The sequence below is a fragment of the Echinops telfairi genome, unplaced genomic scaffold (genome assembly GCF_000313985.2).
Source record: "Echinops telfairi isolate 266 unplaced genomic scaffold, ASM31398v2 ScPeMD7_3533;HRSCAF=4204_0, whole genome shotgun sequence".
In the NCBI taxonomy this organism is placed as follows: domain Eukaryota; kingdom Metazoa; phylum Chordata; class Mammalia; order Afrosoricida; family Tenrecidae; genus Echinops; species Echinops telfairi.
Window position 1 is genome coordinate 48,779,382 of NW_022107431.1, and position 16,343 is coordinate 48,795,724.

Here is a 16,343-nt window from a genome sequence, read left to right on the forward strand (position 1 = left end):
GGGGCAAGACCCTTCCTCGCGGAGCCAGCACAGGGGAAAGCTTGCCCCTGCACCCCTGCCCTGAGTTCAGATTATTCTCATAAACTGGGAGAAACTACATTTCTGTTTGCGGAAGGCATCCACTCCGTGGAGTTTGGGTTTTGACGGTACCAGAGAGGCAAGACACACTGTGGACCTCCTTTCCCTGTCGTATCTCCGTGTATACTCTGTATCCTATTTTAAATGAAATGTTTTTCTATAACATGGTCTTTCATTCTTTCTTCATTTCACCTGGCGAGGACTAGACATGATTTGATTGCCCGTTTCTTGTGAGGCCAGCACGGGACCGGGCCGTGTTCCACTCTGTTGTGCATAGGTTGGCACGTACCCACCATGACAACGCTGTCCTGGTTTACATTGTCCCCACCGTTCCGGATGAAAACGCATAGCCGTCGTCTGCACCACGTTGAGAGGCCCACAGTCTTGATTTATGCTTGTAGCTTTTAAAAAGTCCAAACTGTGTACGCCTGGTTCCGACTGCACCAGTGGTTGGGATGGGTGATCAGTCGGTCACACAGACTGACTCTGGCTGTGCCTGAGCTCCTGGCGGCCGGGTGGAAAGGGGTTTTCAGTCCAAAGATGTAGGGGGAAGTAGTAGGTAGTTTATTCGTTCTATGCTCTGGCAAGTAGACTAGAGTTCAGCTGAAGAAAATGATAAACATACTGTTAACCTCTTTGGAGAGTAGAAGAATGCCCGGTGAAATGTTCCTCTTTCCCGGTTTCCCAAGGACCATTGGCTGTGAGGGCAGTTCTTCTAGTGGTCACCCCACACTACTGAGTCACTTCCGCTTCCTGCCCACTTCCTCCGCCGACACCACAATCTACCCTGTCTGGAGATAAAAGATCTGCTTGATCCATTCAGTGGCCTGGTGGTGACAAGTCTGATGGCTTTATTGTAAAGCTCCTCATCAACCTTCTACTTAGTGGTTTTTCATTCATTGATTACCATTTCCCTAGTCCGTTGCATCTCATTAGGGAGCTGCTCATTTTACTAGAAGAATATTGCTAAAGTATCTAAAGGGAAGTTTCACCGGCAGGAGTTCAAAGGTTTTCCTCAGCTTAAGTACAAGCACATGTGTGTTACAAAATAAAATAAGAACATAAAACAAAGTGTCTTACAAATCCTAAAGCCACGGTCAGTCATCGGGGAGTTCTAGCCCAGGATCTACCATCGATTGACAAGTGTCAGGGAACGTTTCACCCCCAGGAATTTTCCTATGAACCAAGGCACTCATTATGCAGCCCCTCAGACACACCTGGCAATGCTCCTTAATCAAATGTGAGCAACTTGGATGTGGTACAAAGATGTTTTAGAAATCTATAAAGGGATATAAAGTGATAAGCCTTTCGCATACATGTGATGTTTTATTTAATGAAAAATAACATGGATATCAATCCATTCAGAATAGCAATACACATGCAATGCAAAGTAAGAGTCACCCACCGACCTCCACCGCAGGCAGCAAAGCTGTGGGTGCTGTCACGGTGCTGTACCTCACAGCACGTAACTGAAGGAAGCGCTGCCTGCTGCTGCGACACCCTCACTGCTGCTGCCCATTACTGCAGCCTCATCTCAGTCCATCTCACTGAGATGCTCCCCCCCCCCCACATTTCATGCTTTACCAAGCAGGGTCCCCCTTTTCAAGGAATGGCCTTATAACGTGTCCACAGTACGTGAGATGAAGTCAGCCTACCATCCTCACTTCTAAGACACATGCTCGGTGTACTTCTTCCAGGACTGATCGTTCTTCTGGTGGCCCATGGTACTTCCAATATTCTTCACTGCCACCACAATTCAAATGTATTCAGTCTAGTGTGGTCTTCCTTATTCCTTGTGCAGCTGTCACATGCAGGTGAAGGGATTGAAAATACCATGGCTTGGGTCAGGCGCACCTGAGTCCTCCAACCGACGTCTTAGCTGTTAACACGTTAACATGATCTCGTGCAGAAGATGGGCCCAATACAATACTTCACTTGATTTCTTGACTGCCGCTTCCAGGAGTATTGATTTTTGGGTTCAAATAAAATGAGAAATCCTTGACACCTTTCATTTTTTTCTCCATGAGTTTGCCTATTATTCTAATTGTAAGGATTGTGTTTCTTTACAATGAGTTGTAATCCATATGGAAAGCTGTAGTTTTTGGTTTTAATCAGCAAGTGCTTCTAGGCCTCTCGGCTTTCCGAAAGCAAGATTGAGTTCTCTGCATACCACAGGCTGTCAATGAGCCTTCTTCCTGTCCCAGTGCTTTCCATTGGCAGCCCAGCACCTAAGCACCATGCGACCAGCGCTCCCTCATAGAACACACTTGACATTTCCCCGGGCTCTTGGGTTTATTTATACCTAGTCCTTGGGAGGCATCAAAACTGTGAAAGAGTAGGGAAAGAATGGTTGGAAACTGATTGTGGTAGCAGCTATACAATTCTACATGGCGTGATTGGAATGATAGGTTATAGGTATCAAATCCCAACTTAAAAAAAAACTGAAAGAACAAGAAGGTGAAAATTTCTGATGTAGTTAACGCCCACGGAATAAAACTGAGTGCTGCCTCAAAAGACTCCACTTCCAGGGTGCTTCCATAGGCAAGGATGACGATGATCGTGTCTGGTGGTCGTTCGCTTTTTATTAAATTTTATTAAATTCGGACTTGGCAGTTCCTCTGGAATTCAGGTTCTTCCAGTAAACTGAACTCACTGCCATCGAGTCGATTCTGAATCAGACACACATAATTTGTTCTGATATTTAAAGGAGAAAATTTCCTGAGGAAGCTCAGGTGAGCGTGTCTGAGAAACTCTCCAACCTTTGCCGACATCACTTGTTGAAATGCCTTTTTCTGGGGGTTGAGGGTGGAAGTAACTGAAAAGAGGTATAGTCACAGGGTTGAGCACAAGTGACACCGTGGGATTTTCCGTTGTCATGACATGATGCTTTTTCAAAAATACAACTTAAAATAAATGATAATGATTATGTACATGTTGATTCCGTTGCTTCTCATCTTTCACCAGTTTGCTATGTGTATTATTATTATTATTATTATTAAAGGAGATTCCCTGATACTAAGAAACCAAACCATACCCAACTCACTGCCATGCAGTCCATTTTGGTTCATAGCAACCCCACAGAACAGAGTAGAAGTTGTCCTGTGGGATTCGGAGACTGTACCTCTTCATGGGAGTAGAAAGCCTATCTTTCTTCTGCATAACTATTGATGGTTTCGAGCTCCTGAGCAACACAGTTTCCCAGGGGCGACTTTATATCAAAGTCCGATGTGTGGACTGGAGTGACAAGAACCTACATGGAGAGTAAGGGCCTTTAGCTCCTTTAAAGAACAGTCTTGTATCAGTGCCCTTGTGAGAATGCCAACCTGGTGTTGCTACCATGTTCTCTTCTGTCCATTGGCCACCACAAGACCTCCTGCGGTGGAGTTGATTTCATCTCATGGATACACTACAGACCGGACCAGATCTGCCCTTCAGGTTTTCAGGAGTGTTGGTGGCGTAGTGGTTACTGTGATCAGCTAGCAAACCAAAGGGCTGGTGGGCCCTCTTCATCCTCAGGACAGTCTCTCCACTTACTTCTTTCACTTTGTTTTCTTTGACAGGTAATGGCTGTGGGCACATCGTGACCTACCAGGACAGTGGCACAATGACATCCAAGAATTACCCAGGGACTTACCCCAATCACACAGTTTGTGAAAAGACTATTACAGTACCAAAGGGGAAGAGACTGATTTTGAAGTTGGGAGATTTGGATATCGAGCCCCAGACCTGTGATTCTGGCTACCTTCTCTTCACCAGCTCCTCTGATAAGTATGGTAAGAAGAGAGGTCTCGGTTTCTGTGAGCATGGAAAGTTTGGGAATTTGGAGAGGAGGACAGGTGGTGTTCATTAGCAGGATAGGCCGGAAATAGCATCCGAGAAGCTCACTTTTTGTAAGCTCTCAGGGTACCTGAGATGGCTACAGTCATTTCCTAACCAGACAGCAAAGGGTCCTTTCCTGAGCGGTTTGACCTGTGTGCACGTTGCACAAGAGGTGTGGTTTTAAATCTCAATGGGAAGAGAACTGGAGGGGGAGGACCTTTGGCAGGAGCATTTAGAGCTCGTCCATTCATTCGTTGGACAAACACTGGCATTGTCTTCTAGGTATGCTGAAGAAATGAGATAAAGCCGTGAAAGCACAAATTTCTTCACTCTTGCGACTTGTATTCGGGGTGGGGGTGGGGAGGTAAAGGGAAGAGGAAAAGAAAATAAATGACTAACTAAATGCATCTATAATAGGAGTGGACATGAGAGGGGAGAAAAGAAAAAGGCAGACTGGGGCTGGTGTGTGTGTGTGTGTGTGTGTGTGTGTGTGTGTGTGTGTGTGTGTGTGTGTGTGTGTGTGTGTTTTCCTTCAGATGGAATAGTCTAGAAGGCTTCTCCAGAGAAGGAATAGGCGGACAGGGCTGACTGGGCTTTGGGCGGAAGAACAGCAAGTCCACAGGCACTTTTCACGTTGACCTTCTGAAATGTAGTTTTTGTGTCTCGGAGCATGCCGTTAGAGGTGCGGATTAGCAACGATGCTCAGCTGGAGGAAGAACCGTGGAAGTGAGACAGCTGAAAACCATGTCAGAACCCTGTGTGTAGGCTTTCCTGAGATGAGAGATTTTATTAAATTCTCTGTACCTACAGCTGCACGCATGATACAGGTTGTAAGTAAAATGTTGACTGTCTGCCACTTCTACAGGCAATTTCTTTCTTTTACATGTATTTTTTACTTTGGGAACTATATAGTAATAAGATATTTCTGAGCACAGTTTCATGCTGTCTTTCCCGCAGGCCCAGAATGGTGTTGTCTCCTCTGTTTTGAATTCACACTTCCCAGGAGACAATTGAGAGGTCTGAATTCATCCAACCTCACCGAAGTCTATAAGGAGAGAGAGAGAGAGTGTGTGTGTGTGTGTGTGTGTGTACACTTTAATTGTGGTTGAATTACTCCCACAGACATCTGGTTTTGATTTGTTTTTGAAATTAGTTATACTTTAGTTTGATGAAAATTGGAGAGTCAGGGATGTGTCCGGCCCCTGGAAGCGCTTACTGTTCAGTTGCCTCAGGGAAGTGCATGTAAGTAACTTAAGGAGGCCCTTCAAGGGATCCTTTGTGAGCCAGGAAACTTGAGTTCAGATTCCCAGGAGGCAATTGGGTGTTGGAGGTCAAATGTATAATGTGAGGCAGAGTTCTCTGGGGCCAAACAAAAATGGCTTTTCCACTCATCTCTCAGGGGAAGGTGGGTACCTTTCCCTGGAATGAGCAGTTCATTCCACCTGCTGCCCGGGCTGCAGAGTGATCATCTCTGCGGCTCAGCTGTCTCCGGTCAGACAAAGGCTGAGGGGAGCGGACGGGGAAGGGAGCAAATCATCCTGCACGATCTTTGAGGGCGGGCAGTGGAGGGAAAACCCTCCACACCAGAGGGTTTTCCAGCCCACTTGGATGCATATTCACAAACTCCACAAAAAGGGGAAAGAAGTTCCTTGCACGGGTGGAGCTTGGTGGTCTCCACATTTCTAGATTTTTACATGTTCAAGGCTTGCCGTAAAGAAATGGGGAAGGAATTGTAATTCGCTTACAGCAATGAAACCCAGTGAGATGGTTTCCTCTTTGCTTTTGTCCTATACCAAGTTATATTTATCTTTGATAAAGAGAGTACCTGCTTTTCATAGAAGAAGAAAAATAATCAATTCGAGTTGTATGCCAAGCACTTAATTTAGTCTTTACATGTGTTATCTAGAATTCTTACATCCACCCTACAAGGTCCATACCATTAACTCTTTTGTACAGGAAGACTGAAGCACCACAAGACTTAGAGTACTCAAGATCACTCAATTAGGTGAGGGCTGAAGGGATGATTTACATTCAGGTCTTTGTTGTTCCAAGACATCTCTTTCTGCGGATCCCTCTTTCAGCCCAAAGAAAACCACAGCTAAGACCACCCTTCCTGGGTGGAGCCCCCATGACTGGAACCCCCTCCCAAGTTGCTGTATAGAATGTAAATTCTCTAGAAATTTTGTCTAAAACCCAAGGAGTACATGTTATTTTTGACAGAGCATATTCTTAAGGTAAAATAATCACCAGTCCTCGGAAAATCTCTCTTTTGTGGCAACAGGAAAAAAATCATTCAACCAAAAGCACTAACCAGATGTGTGAGTGTGAGTGTGTGTGTGTGTGTGTGTGTTTACCTCTTTATTATGATTTGGGTGAATGTTTATTGAGCAAACCCATTTCCTGTTCAGTAACTCCTCCACCGTTTATTTCATGATCTTGACTAGTTTCTTCAGTGTACCAGCACTGTTCTCACTTCCTCCATTTACCGTTTCCAGTCTTCTTTCCCGTTCCTTCGTTTCCAGGTTCAGTGATTGGCTAGGGTTCCCAAAAAAAAGGTTTTGTAACTTTACCCCCGATCTGCTCTACTATTTCACAACTATCTATTCAGTCTGGGTCAGTACGTGTGTGAAAATATCCCCTGTCAACCCTAGACGTAGTTTGTATAGGTCATTACTTTTTAACGATACATAGGAGTTGCTGATATTTCAGTAGAGCAATCTTTTGAACAAGTGCAAGTATAAAGCAAGCTGTGTTGACAGCAAACACTAGCCAGACTTGCATTTTCGCTTGCTTGAAACCGCCCCCTGGCCAATTCTGTTTGGAGCCATCAGTCCTCTTGGATCTGAAGCGCCCTCATCAAGTTTGGGCACCAAGTGTGCAGAACACTCGAGTGCTCTCCAGCCACACAGACTTCAAGGGGGGTGGGGGAGGCCGAGGGCTTTGTCTTCCTGTTGTTCACCTCTGCAGTGAGGGTGGCCAGGGGATCTGGCCTGACTAAGGAGTGGGAGCCGAGTGCCAGCCCAAGTCTCAGGGATCCACAGCCACCATTCATGACCTGGAGAGGGGGTGGATGGGAAATGCCGCAGGAGGAATTTGGTGTTCCGGGCGAGCTTCCGTAACGCTGGTATGTGGCAACGCCGGTGATTGCATGTGTGGTTGAAACAGCTGGGTATGGTGATAGCTTTTCTAGCTTGGTTTTTCATTGACAACCGATTGCTAAAACCCATTGCCAAGGTATTTTAAGATGCAAAGCGATCAGAAGTTGGAATTTGGATTTCATGTCTTGAAAAAGAATAATGCTTTCTGGCATTAGTATTTGTAAGCTGTGTCAAGAGTGGACAGACTTGAAATGTGATTATATTAACCATTGTGAATCTACTGAAAAGGAACAGTTTTAATCATCATGGATTTCTATTTAAATGGCTTACTCCCATCAATTTCGTTTTAAACATTTGGTTCATATACTTGAGGCACTTTTATGAGCCACATTCTTGGTAGCAAAACATACTTGTAAACAACGGTGGCCACCCACACCAGTTTTCACAGTAATCAGGCAGACCTGGCACTTGATCTTGTGGGTGTTAAAAGGACTAAGACAGGCAAAAATGGGATTTCTTCTTCTGTTTGTTATGTATTATAATTATGACTGGTATTTCAGATTTGATCATCAATTCGAAGATTATATTTATATGTCTTTGATAATTTATCCACCCTTTTGAAATATCCTTGAACCAGCTACAAATGTGCAAAAATTAATAAAGCATATCAGTTTTTTTTTTAGGGGAAAAAATGTGCTCTAAAGGGGGAAAAAAAGAGAAAGTTTTTAGATACTTTTTAAATAAGACTTTCACTTTTAAACTGATAACATTCCTAGATAAGATTTAAAGAGTTTCAGACAAGGTCATGTTTGTTATTATCTTGGCCCAAAGCGAGAAAATGTTAAGAAGTAGCATGCTTTGCTTAGGAGGGAACCTTTTCAGGACTACTGAGGAATTTCTGAGTTTCATTTAAGAGATTCAACTGAGATTCCCTTCAAAACAAGCACAAATACTCCTTTTCTGGTCTAGGATTCAATTCAGGATCACGAAGCACTTAATTTGTATGACTCCTCACTCTCCATTAATTTGCACTCATTCTTCAGTTTTCCTGCCCTTTCTCTCTCTCTCTCTCTCTCTCTCTCTCTCTCTCTCTCTCACACACACACACACACACACACACACACACACACACACACACACACACACAGAGTTTAGAGTAGTTACTGTGGAAAATGTCTGTCAGCTTCTTGGCTTTGATGTCTCTTTAGGATTAAATTCAGGTTATGCCTCTTTGCCAAACAGAACATTGTCGCTTCTTAAAGTGAAGGTTGTTGACCATAATCCCCATCAGGTAAAATTGCCAGGACGTAGATCCTAGGGGGACGGACTAAATTGGCATTAAGTTTCTCTTTGCCTCACTTTGTATGGCTTTCTTCAGGTAGACTCTTAAGTTGAAACTGATAGTGATTTGGGTGATTTCAAGCAGATGTGTCTTCTCCAAACAGTGTTTTGTTGCTCAGAGATCAGAGTCAGAGAAGTCTTTGAAAGAACTCACATAGCAAGTGCCCCCTTCAGGAGTGCAGTGGAAACGCGTTCCTCTTCTGTCTGCCATGTAGATGGGAGATGCATGATGAAGGCAGCACAGCTGCTGCCTGGCTGAACAACCGTACTCTTAAACCTGGGATCCGAAGAGTCAAATCAGGAATACTTTTGACTAAAATCTCAATTTTTATACAGCCCATTCAAGAGTGCTACTTTGGTACAGATTCTTAGTACCGTCCTCTTATATTTGGAATATAAAATACTGAAGAGATCAATGATATAGCACATTAAAATATCTTAAGCATTGGGGGAAAGTAGGTACAAAAACAGCTATCTAAACCCCAATTCAACCTATGAAATCTCTTAACACTGTGTTAGTTAGGATGCTGCAGAGGAGAGGCTGGGAATTCTGACCGATGGTACGTTCCCTCCAGTTCGTAACTCTTCAGGCCCCTGTCATCCCTACACACCACTCACTGATTACGTTCCATGGCCAGTCTTGCTGAACAGAAAGGACCAGGAGATTTTAACTCACTCAAGAGGTTGGTTTTGCCACCACTGCTTACACGGGGCTCCAGAGGAACTGCTATTTTGGGGCTCTTAATATTTCAGGAGTCCTGGTGGGGCAGTGGGCTGGTTATGCATTGGCTGGAACTCCCAGGGGCGCTGCAGAAGAAAGACAGGCTTGCTGAGCCTGTAAGAGGGGTGGCAGGGAGTTCTACTCTGCCCTCTAGAGTCCCTGAGTTGGAACCGACTCCATGGCAGTGAGGGTTTGAGAGTTACTCAGGATGGACTGGCCCTGGCTTCCCTGTAAGTTGCTCCTCCCCTGATGGGTGCAATCGGAGCTTGTCCAGGGGGATGTCCTTTAAGATCTGCCCCAAGAGTCTTGGCAGGAACTTGGTGCAGGCCAGCCCTGATAGTTAGGCTCCTCGATTACAGCAGGAACCTAATTGTAGTCAGTTGAATTAGTTCTGATCAGATAAATAATTTGCACAATAGGAAGCCCAGGAAGTTCCAAAATTGTTCCCCGACACTTCCCCTACTTCCCTCTCTAGCGCCGATTTTTTGTAACCTTTGTCAGTGACTGAGACGCACACAAAAGTGAAGCCAGCTGTTAATATTTATATTATTAGGAGCAAAAGGAATAGAAATCATGGGAAATAACGCTTGGTGTTTTGCCTAGTAATTGGAACATAATTTCTGTGATCATGTTTTAGAATAATATATACTGAAATAAGAGCTAGTTATTATACCTTTGCTTGTGGATTTTTTTTTTAATCCCAAAGAGGAAGAAACCGGATTGGCAGCCTGTTTTACGAATGGTTTATGTATTGCATGTGGCTTGTACATTTTAAAGATAAAACAGATGCCTTCGAAGAAGTCACCAGCTTGTGAGAGCTGCTTTGGGTCTGAGCCCCAGGAGTGCTTTGCTCTTCTGTGATTGGAGCTACGTCGGTAGAAAATCTTGTGGGGGAGACTGTTTTGTATGTTTGCTTGTTTTTGTTTTATTTGCTTTTGCCTTAATTTTTATACCCTGGAAAGAGCCCTGGGGACTACGCATTGGGGCTGCTAGCCTCAAGGTCAGCAGTTCAAACCCATGAGCCACTCTGAGGGAGAAAGGTGAGGAGGTTGTTTGCTTCCATAACGATTTATAGTCTCAGAACCCTAGGGAGTAGTTTTACTCTGTGCTACATAAATAAGGTTGCTATGAGTCAGAATCAACTTGATGGCAGTGGGTTTGGGAGGCTTTTATTCCCAGGAGGAGTCCCTGGGTGATACAAAGAGTTCACAGCTTGAATCCAAACCAAAAGTTTAACGTTCAGGTCTGCCTCAACATGAAAAATAAAAAGGACTTCTGTGATTAGAGAGCATGGCTCTGCTCTGACTCATATGAGGTGGCCATGATTTGGAGTTGACTAGACCGGGTGCGGTGGGTTAAATTCTGAGCCCTCTATTGCAGATGGCTAAGGATGACGGTGAAAACTTAAAATAGATTTTCAGAGTTGTCCCCCTCCCCCAAGTGGATTAAGCCTCTATTGAATTCCTTCTGATAATTAATCAAGGATGTACACACATCATTTTGCCCTCAAGACCAGTGCATCTGAAAGGAGATTATATCCACCCTTCTCCAGCCAGCCCAGGGAGGGCCAGTCTCTCTTAGGGGCTTGCCTAGGTGTGTCCTTGATAGGGATCAGCATACCAGCGACAGTACAGAGCTCAGTTGCATGGCCTGAGTCGTACCTGATCAATCGTGTCCTGACTGCCTCGGTTGAAAGTTTCTGGACCAGTTTGTGGGCTCTTCTACCTGACATAATGCACCTGTCTCAATTATGGTCTTTTCCCCTCTTCTGTAGCCCAATCTGTGATGGTGTTGTGTCAATCTGCGCTCAGTTATGAATTTGTGACAGTTTCTGTGCCTTATTGAGCAGGAGCTCTGATGGCATAAGGGTTACACGCTGGCCTGCTAACCACATTGTTGTTCGCAGGTCAGAAACACCAGTTGCTACAAAGGCGGGTGAAAGTGAGGCTTTGTACTCCCATTAAGAGTTACTGTCTCGGAAACCCACAGGGGCATTTTGCCCTGTCCTGTAAGGTCCCTGTGGGTCAGAGTTGACTTGAGGCAATGCGTTTGGTTTGGTTTGGGCTTATTTAACTAGCATCCCAACTGTGAATCCTAAGATGGCATATGGACATGTGCTAATGACCTCCCTCGTCCTGATGATGTGTCTGTTTTTATTGTTGTCTTTGTCCTTTTTAAGACATAGTGAATGTTCTCCTTCAATTAGATTTGAGATTGGGGTCTCTTTTACACTATAAAACAACAGCAACTTGTTTTTATGCCAAAGTAGAATTAAGAAAGAGCTTTAAGCTTATAAAAGTTTCATCAGTCAGAATGTTTCCCACTAGACCAGTCTCAAGTCGAAAAACCTACTGAACTCCCCACCCACCCACCCCCACCCCACTAATACTTCCCTGGAGACTCACCTAGATTCACTTCCAGTAATGGCCATCTTTTGTTGGGAGAAAAAGCTCCAATACTGAGGCACTTCTCAACCTGGGTCTCCTGGCCCCAAGAAAAAACACACCTTTGTTAAGAATGTGCTTGGTTGATTTATCACGTGTCATTGATTTTTGTCTGGGAATCAGAGAGGGAAACTCTCCAGGGATGCCACTGACATTCTTACGTGACCCTCGTTTTAATGGCAAAGCCCAGGAATATCCCTTTTTAATGCTAATTTCCTTCCCTTTCAAAGAAAATGGCCCTGAAAATTCTGTAATTTTGTACAATGACCCTGTTGCAATTAGCAGGCAAGGACAAACTCTGCTGTTGACTGCACTGAAAAACCGTCTGAAAATGCACACGAGTCTAATGGCATTTGCAACCTCAGCCTTTCCAGAGATTATCAGCACACCTCTCGCACACACTGGACTCTACTCTCCTGGCCATTCATGGTGTGGTGTGGCTGGCTCTGCCCCTGCTGGCACACCAGGGGAAGGCTTTTTTGTTTTCTTTCTGTTCTTATTCAAGAAATCGATTTTTGTTTGAGGAATTACATGCTTGCTTCAGATGGGGTTCTGGGAGGTGGTTAGCATTTCCTTGCCTTTTTTCCTCTTTCTTTTTCTGACTGCTTTATCTTAGGACAAATTTCTCAGGAGTTTTTCTTTCTTTTAATTTGGTTTCTCTGTGTTTTTCATCATTAAGAGAGTTAATATGGAGGATTAAGGTTTTTTTCTGTTACTATTCATTTTATGTATATAATTAATATGTATGCATATGTGTGTGTGTGTGTATACACACACACACACCCTTTTCACAACTCGAACAAGATCTCAGTTTCATCAGTTTTAGGACTAAAATTGTGTGCCCTTCTGAAATGACTGGGAACTGCTCTGTAATCAAGCTGTCTGTTACCTTGTAATGCCCCCTTTGTCTTAGGCAGACATTTCAAAGAATTGGCCCAAGTTGCAGCTGGGATTGTCTGGTTGCCAGAGAACTAAGAGGATTCGGGGCATCACTCGGGGCAGACAGTTCATTCTTCCTTGGAGGCAGTTGTCTTTCATTGACACTTGGCAAGATAAAGAGTTTCCTTCTCTGCTGTTAATGGAACAGAAGCCACAGACACTGGATGTGTTGAGAGAAGCTGGCTTACTCTGCTCCGAGAAGGCAGCCCCTGCAGTTTCTGGCTCTTTATTCCTCTTGCCAAGGAGCCGGCCCTTTAGCTGCGGGGTCTTGGTCTCACGTCTGATGCCAAATGCCACAGTGCTGTTCCATTTGGTAACACTAATAGCTTTTCTCACAATTCCACACAAGGGGAGGTGTTTATTTTTCCTGCTCTTTCTGCCTATTTGATGCACTGCCTCTGTTGTGTCCAGTCTGGTGGGAATGTGCGTTCCTTTCAGACAAGGATCGAAGGAAGATGAGACAGTAGCAGACCACAGTGCTATAAGACGAGCAACATGACCAGCTATGAAGCAAACCGATGCACAATTCCAAGTCCTCTTTCCAGGTCTGCTGAATTTCTTAGGAACCACCTGGGAAGGGATGGCTAGGCTCAGTCTCTGAATTAGGGCAGGTTTATTGATCTGAAACGCTGCTGTGGTCAAAGTTAAACGTGAGTGACCGCTCATTGGCCTTTATAAACATTGAAATGCAATTATTTTTCGGATAAGCTGCCCCTGCGTTGGCCCCAGCTCAGCTCACAGTGGACTGAAGCACTGCACACTTCTTGCCATCTCCAGGAGTCCCAGCAGGATAGTCATGACTTGTGGGGCTGCTACCTGCAAGTTCAGCAGTTTGAAGTCACCAGCCGCTCCAGGGGATAGATATGGGGCTTTCAAGGGCAGTTGGGCCCTGCCCTGTGAGGTCACTATGAGTTGGCAATCTCTAGTGGCATATGCATTATGCATAGGCCTGCTGGCCATAAAGTCAGCAGTGTGAACTCACCAGCTGCTCCGTGGGAGAAAATAAGGCTTCTGCTTTCATGAAGATTCGTAGTCTTGGAAACCCAAAAAGACTTCCTTCTGGATGTCTTGTATAGTCACTATGAGTTGGAATCGATTTGATGGGTGTGAGCTTAGATTTGGGGTTTGGGTTGGTTTACTGCTTTCCCCATGATGCATTGCCGATAGGATCATTATAATCCGTAGAGCTTTCATTGGTAACTATTCAAAATCATATCACCAGTACTTTATTCCTAGTCTGTCTTAGTCTAGAAGCTCTGCTAAAACCTGCTAAGTGACAGAGTCACGTATGAGCCTCGCCTGACAGACTGTGAGGTGACTGACTGTGAGCTTTATGGACTAGGTATCAAACCCAGGTCTAAAAAGCAAACAAAGAAACCACAACAAAACTCAGTGCCATCTGGTGGGTACCAATGCACAGCAACCCTATAGGACAGGGGAGAGCTGCCCCTATGGGTTTCCAAGACTCTTAACTCTTCATGGGAGTACAAAGCCTCATCGTTCTCCTAACCGAGGTCTACACCCTGTTTTTAAAGTCAGGATGGAGGTTATGTACAGGGAAATACGTTCTGGGTAGATGTGGGTGGGGGAAAGCAGGGGAGAGATGTCGTCCTCAAAGGAGCAGGCTGAGAACACAGAACATTGTTTAGGACAGACTACAGGATCTTTTGATGGGTTTCCCATTAATTATTTTTCCCTCCCACTGCCAATCACATTTTCTATTTTCATCTCTTTTCTCTTTTAAGTCTAGGAATGTATTTATCAGCTTCCAGGCTATGGAAAGGAATCTTGCTCTGTCAGAACTTGAGACACGCTTTGCCACAGGCAACACTGCAGCCGATGCGCACCTCCTGTCCGCTCACCGCAGTGGAAACACCACTGCTTGGCTCACTTTGGTTGTGTTGTGTCTGTGAGAAACTCTAATGACATTTGCAAAGAGAGCCATCCTCTGTCTCCTCTGGGATTGAGTTTCATTTGTATGGCATGTTAATAAGAATGTGAGCGAGATGGTTGTGTGTGGAGTAAGGGTTGATTGAAGGATGGTATGTTTACAACTTCTTTCTTTAAACTTCTTCCAGAAATATTTACATGCCTGTCCTGAGTTGGGGGGGATGCACCTAATGGTAGTTTTACTATGTTAATACCTTTTATTCAGAACTGAAGGTGGTGACATACACTTTTAGCCATTTGTGTAAAATGAGTATGATCTCAATCCTTTCATTAGAAAGAAACAAAACCAAGCCAAACACATTCTTTCTGATGATCCGTTTATCTCACACCTTTTATTAGAAACCACAGAAATTTAAGATTTAGATATCGAGTTTAAATTTAATCTTAATTGAAGAGAATAATGCCTATATCATTATTTCCTCCTGGAAAAAAAATCTATTAGTAGCAAGAAGTTACAGACTATTTTATTTTTTGTTTATAGATTAGCAAAGCAAATACCTTCATCTGCTTTTATCTGTGACAAAGAATAAAGAAATTGTAAACATATGGACAACAGTACTCCAACTTCACAGTAATCCAACTCACATTAATCTTGAAAAATGCTTATTCTTCACCTTCATTCTACAAAAATAGGTTTCGTGTGTATCATCTACCTACTGCATTGTAAGCACTATTGAAGGTCATAGACATTTCCTTGCTTCCTTTCTTGAGTTCTCCATGACACTTCAAACGGACCAAGCCAAACTCACTGCCATTGATCGAGTTAATGCCAACTCATGGTGACCATTCTAATTATCGGGCTCAGTGATAAATGAAATTTCAGTTGGGTGCAGATTATAATCTTACATGGTGTTCTGGTAAATTTGACCTTCAAAAGAAAAACCGTGTTATATACCAGTTCTTGTTATTGCTCTGGATTTTGAAATGTGCCACAATTGTGTTTTGATTGTAGGTCCATATTGTGGAAGTCGGGCAGTTCCCAGAGAATTCTTACTGAACACAAGTGAAGTGACTGTTCGCTTTAAGAGTGGACCCCATATTTCTGGGCGCGGCTTTTTGCTGACCTATGCCACCAGCGATCATCCAGGTATAGCACGAGGCTCAGCTCGAATCTGGAAACCGATGTAAGAATGTCCTCGTCTCTGGACAGAATTGTAACCCCAGATCGAGAATTAAGATGTGGGGGAAGAAGGGAAGGTGGTATCGTTGTCAATAGATAGATGTGAACAGAATCATTTTATAGTATTAGATTGATCAGCTGATATGTGAGTATGATAGGTATGATCTCTTTTCTCTGGGAGCCTTCAGGAATGCATTCTGGCTGCCCTCCTGACCCTTTTGAGGCCTGGCAATTCCTGAGCCCTCCCTGTACTCTTCCTCCCCTCAGAGTCCTGGTCTAATCAACTGCCCCTCTCCCACACCTCCTCTGGGAAGCATGTGCAGTCAGGGGGGGATGAGGAAGACATGTCAACACTGGGCCTAAGTGTGGCGGGGCAGGGACACAGTAGAAGAAAAGGGAGCAGGAACGTCAAGAGTGAAGTGTGGCTGATGCCTATGTACCCCATGGTAGTTACTGGAGCGTACCCCACTCTCCATGGCAGTTAGTGCAGCATACCCCACTCTCCAAGGTAGTGACTGCAGCACACCCCACTCTCCGGGGTAGTGACTGCAGCATACCCCACTCTCCGGGGTAGTGACTGCAGCATACCCCACTCTCCATGGCAGTTAGTGCAGCATACCCCACTCTCCAGGGTAGAGACTGCAGTACACCCCACTCTCCAGGGTAGAGACTGCAGCACACCCCACTCTCCAGGGTAGTGACTGCAGCATACCCCACTCTCCAGGGTAGTGACTGCGGCACACCCCACTCTCCAGGGTAGTGACTGCAGCACACCCCACTCTCCAGGGTAGAGACTGCAGCATACCCCACTCTTCAGGGTAGTGACTGCAGCA

General features: G+C 44.6%; 1 protein-coding gene across 1 annotated transcript in view; it reads left to right on the forward strand.

The window, feature by feature from the left end:
* Positions 1–3,332: 3,332 nt before the first annotated feature.
* Positions 3,333–16,343, forward strand: part of DCBLD1 (discoidin, CUB and LCCL domain containing 1) — a 53,136-nt gene continuing 40,125 nt past the window's right edge. Inside the window, exons 1-3 of the mRNA XM_013004494.3 lie at positions 3,333–3,339; positions 3,639–3,851; positions 15,343–15,477. Coding sequence (XP_012859948.2) covers positions 3,333–3,339; positions 3,639–3,851; positions 15,343–15,477 — 355 coding nt within the window. The remainder of the gene's footprint in view (positions 3,340–3,638; positions 3,852–15,342; positions 15,478–16,343) is intronic.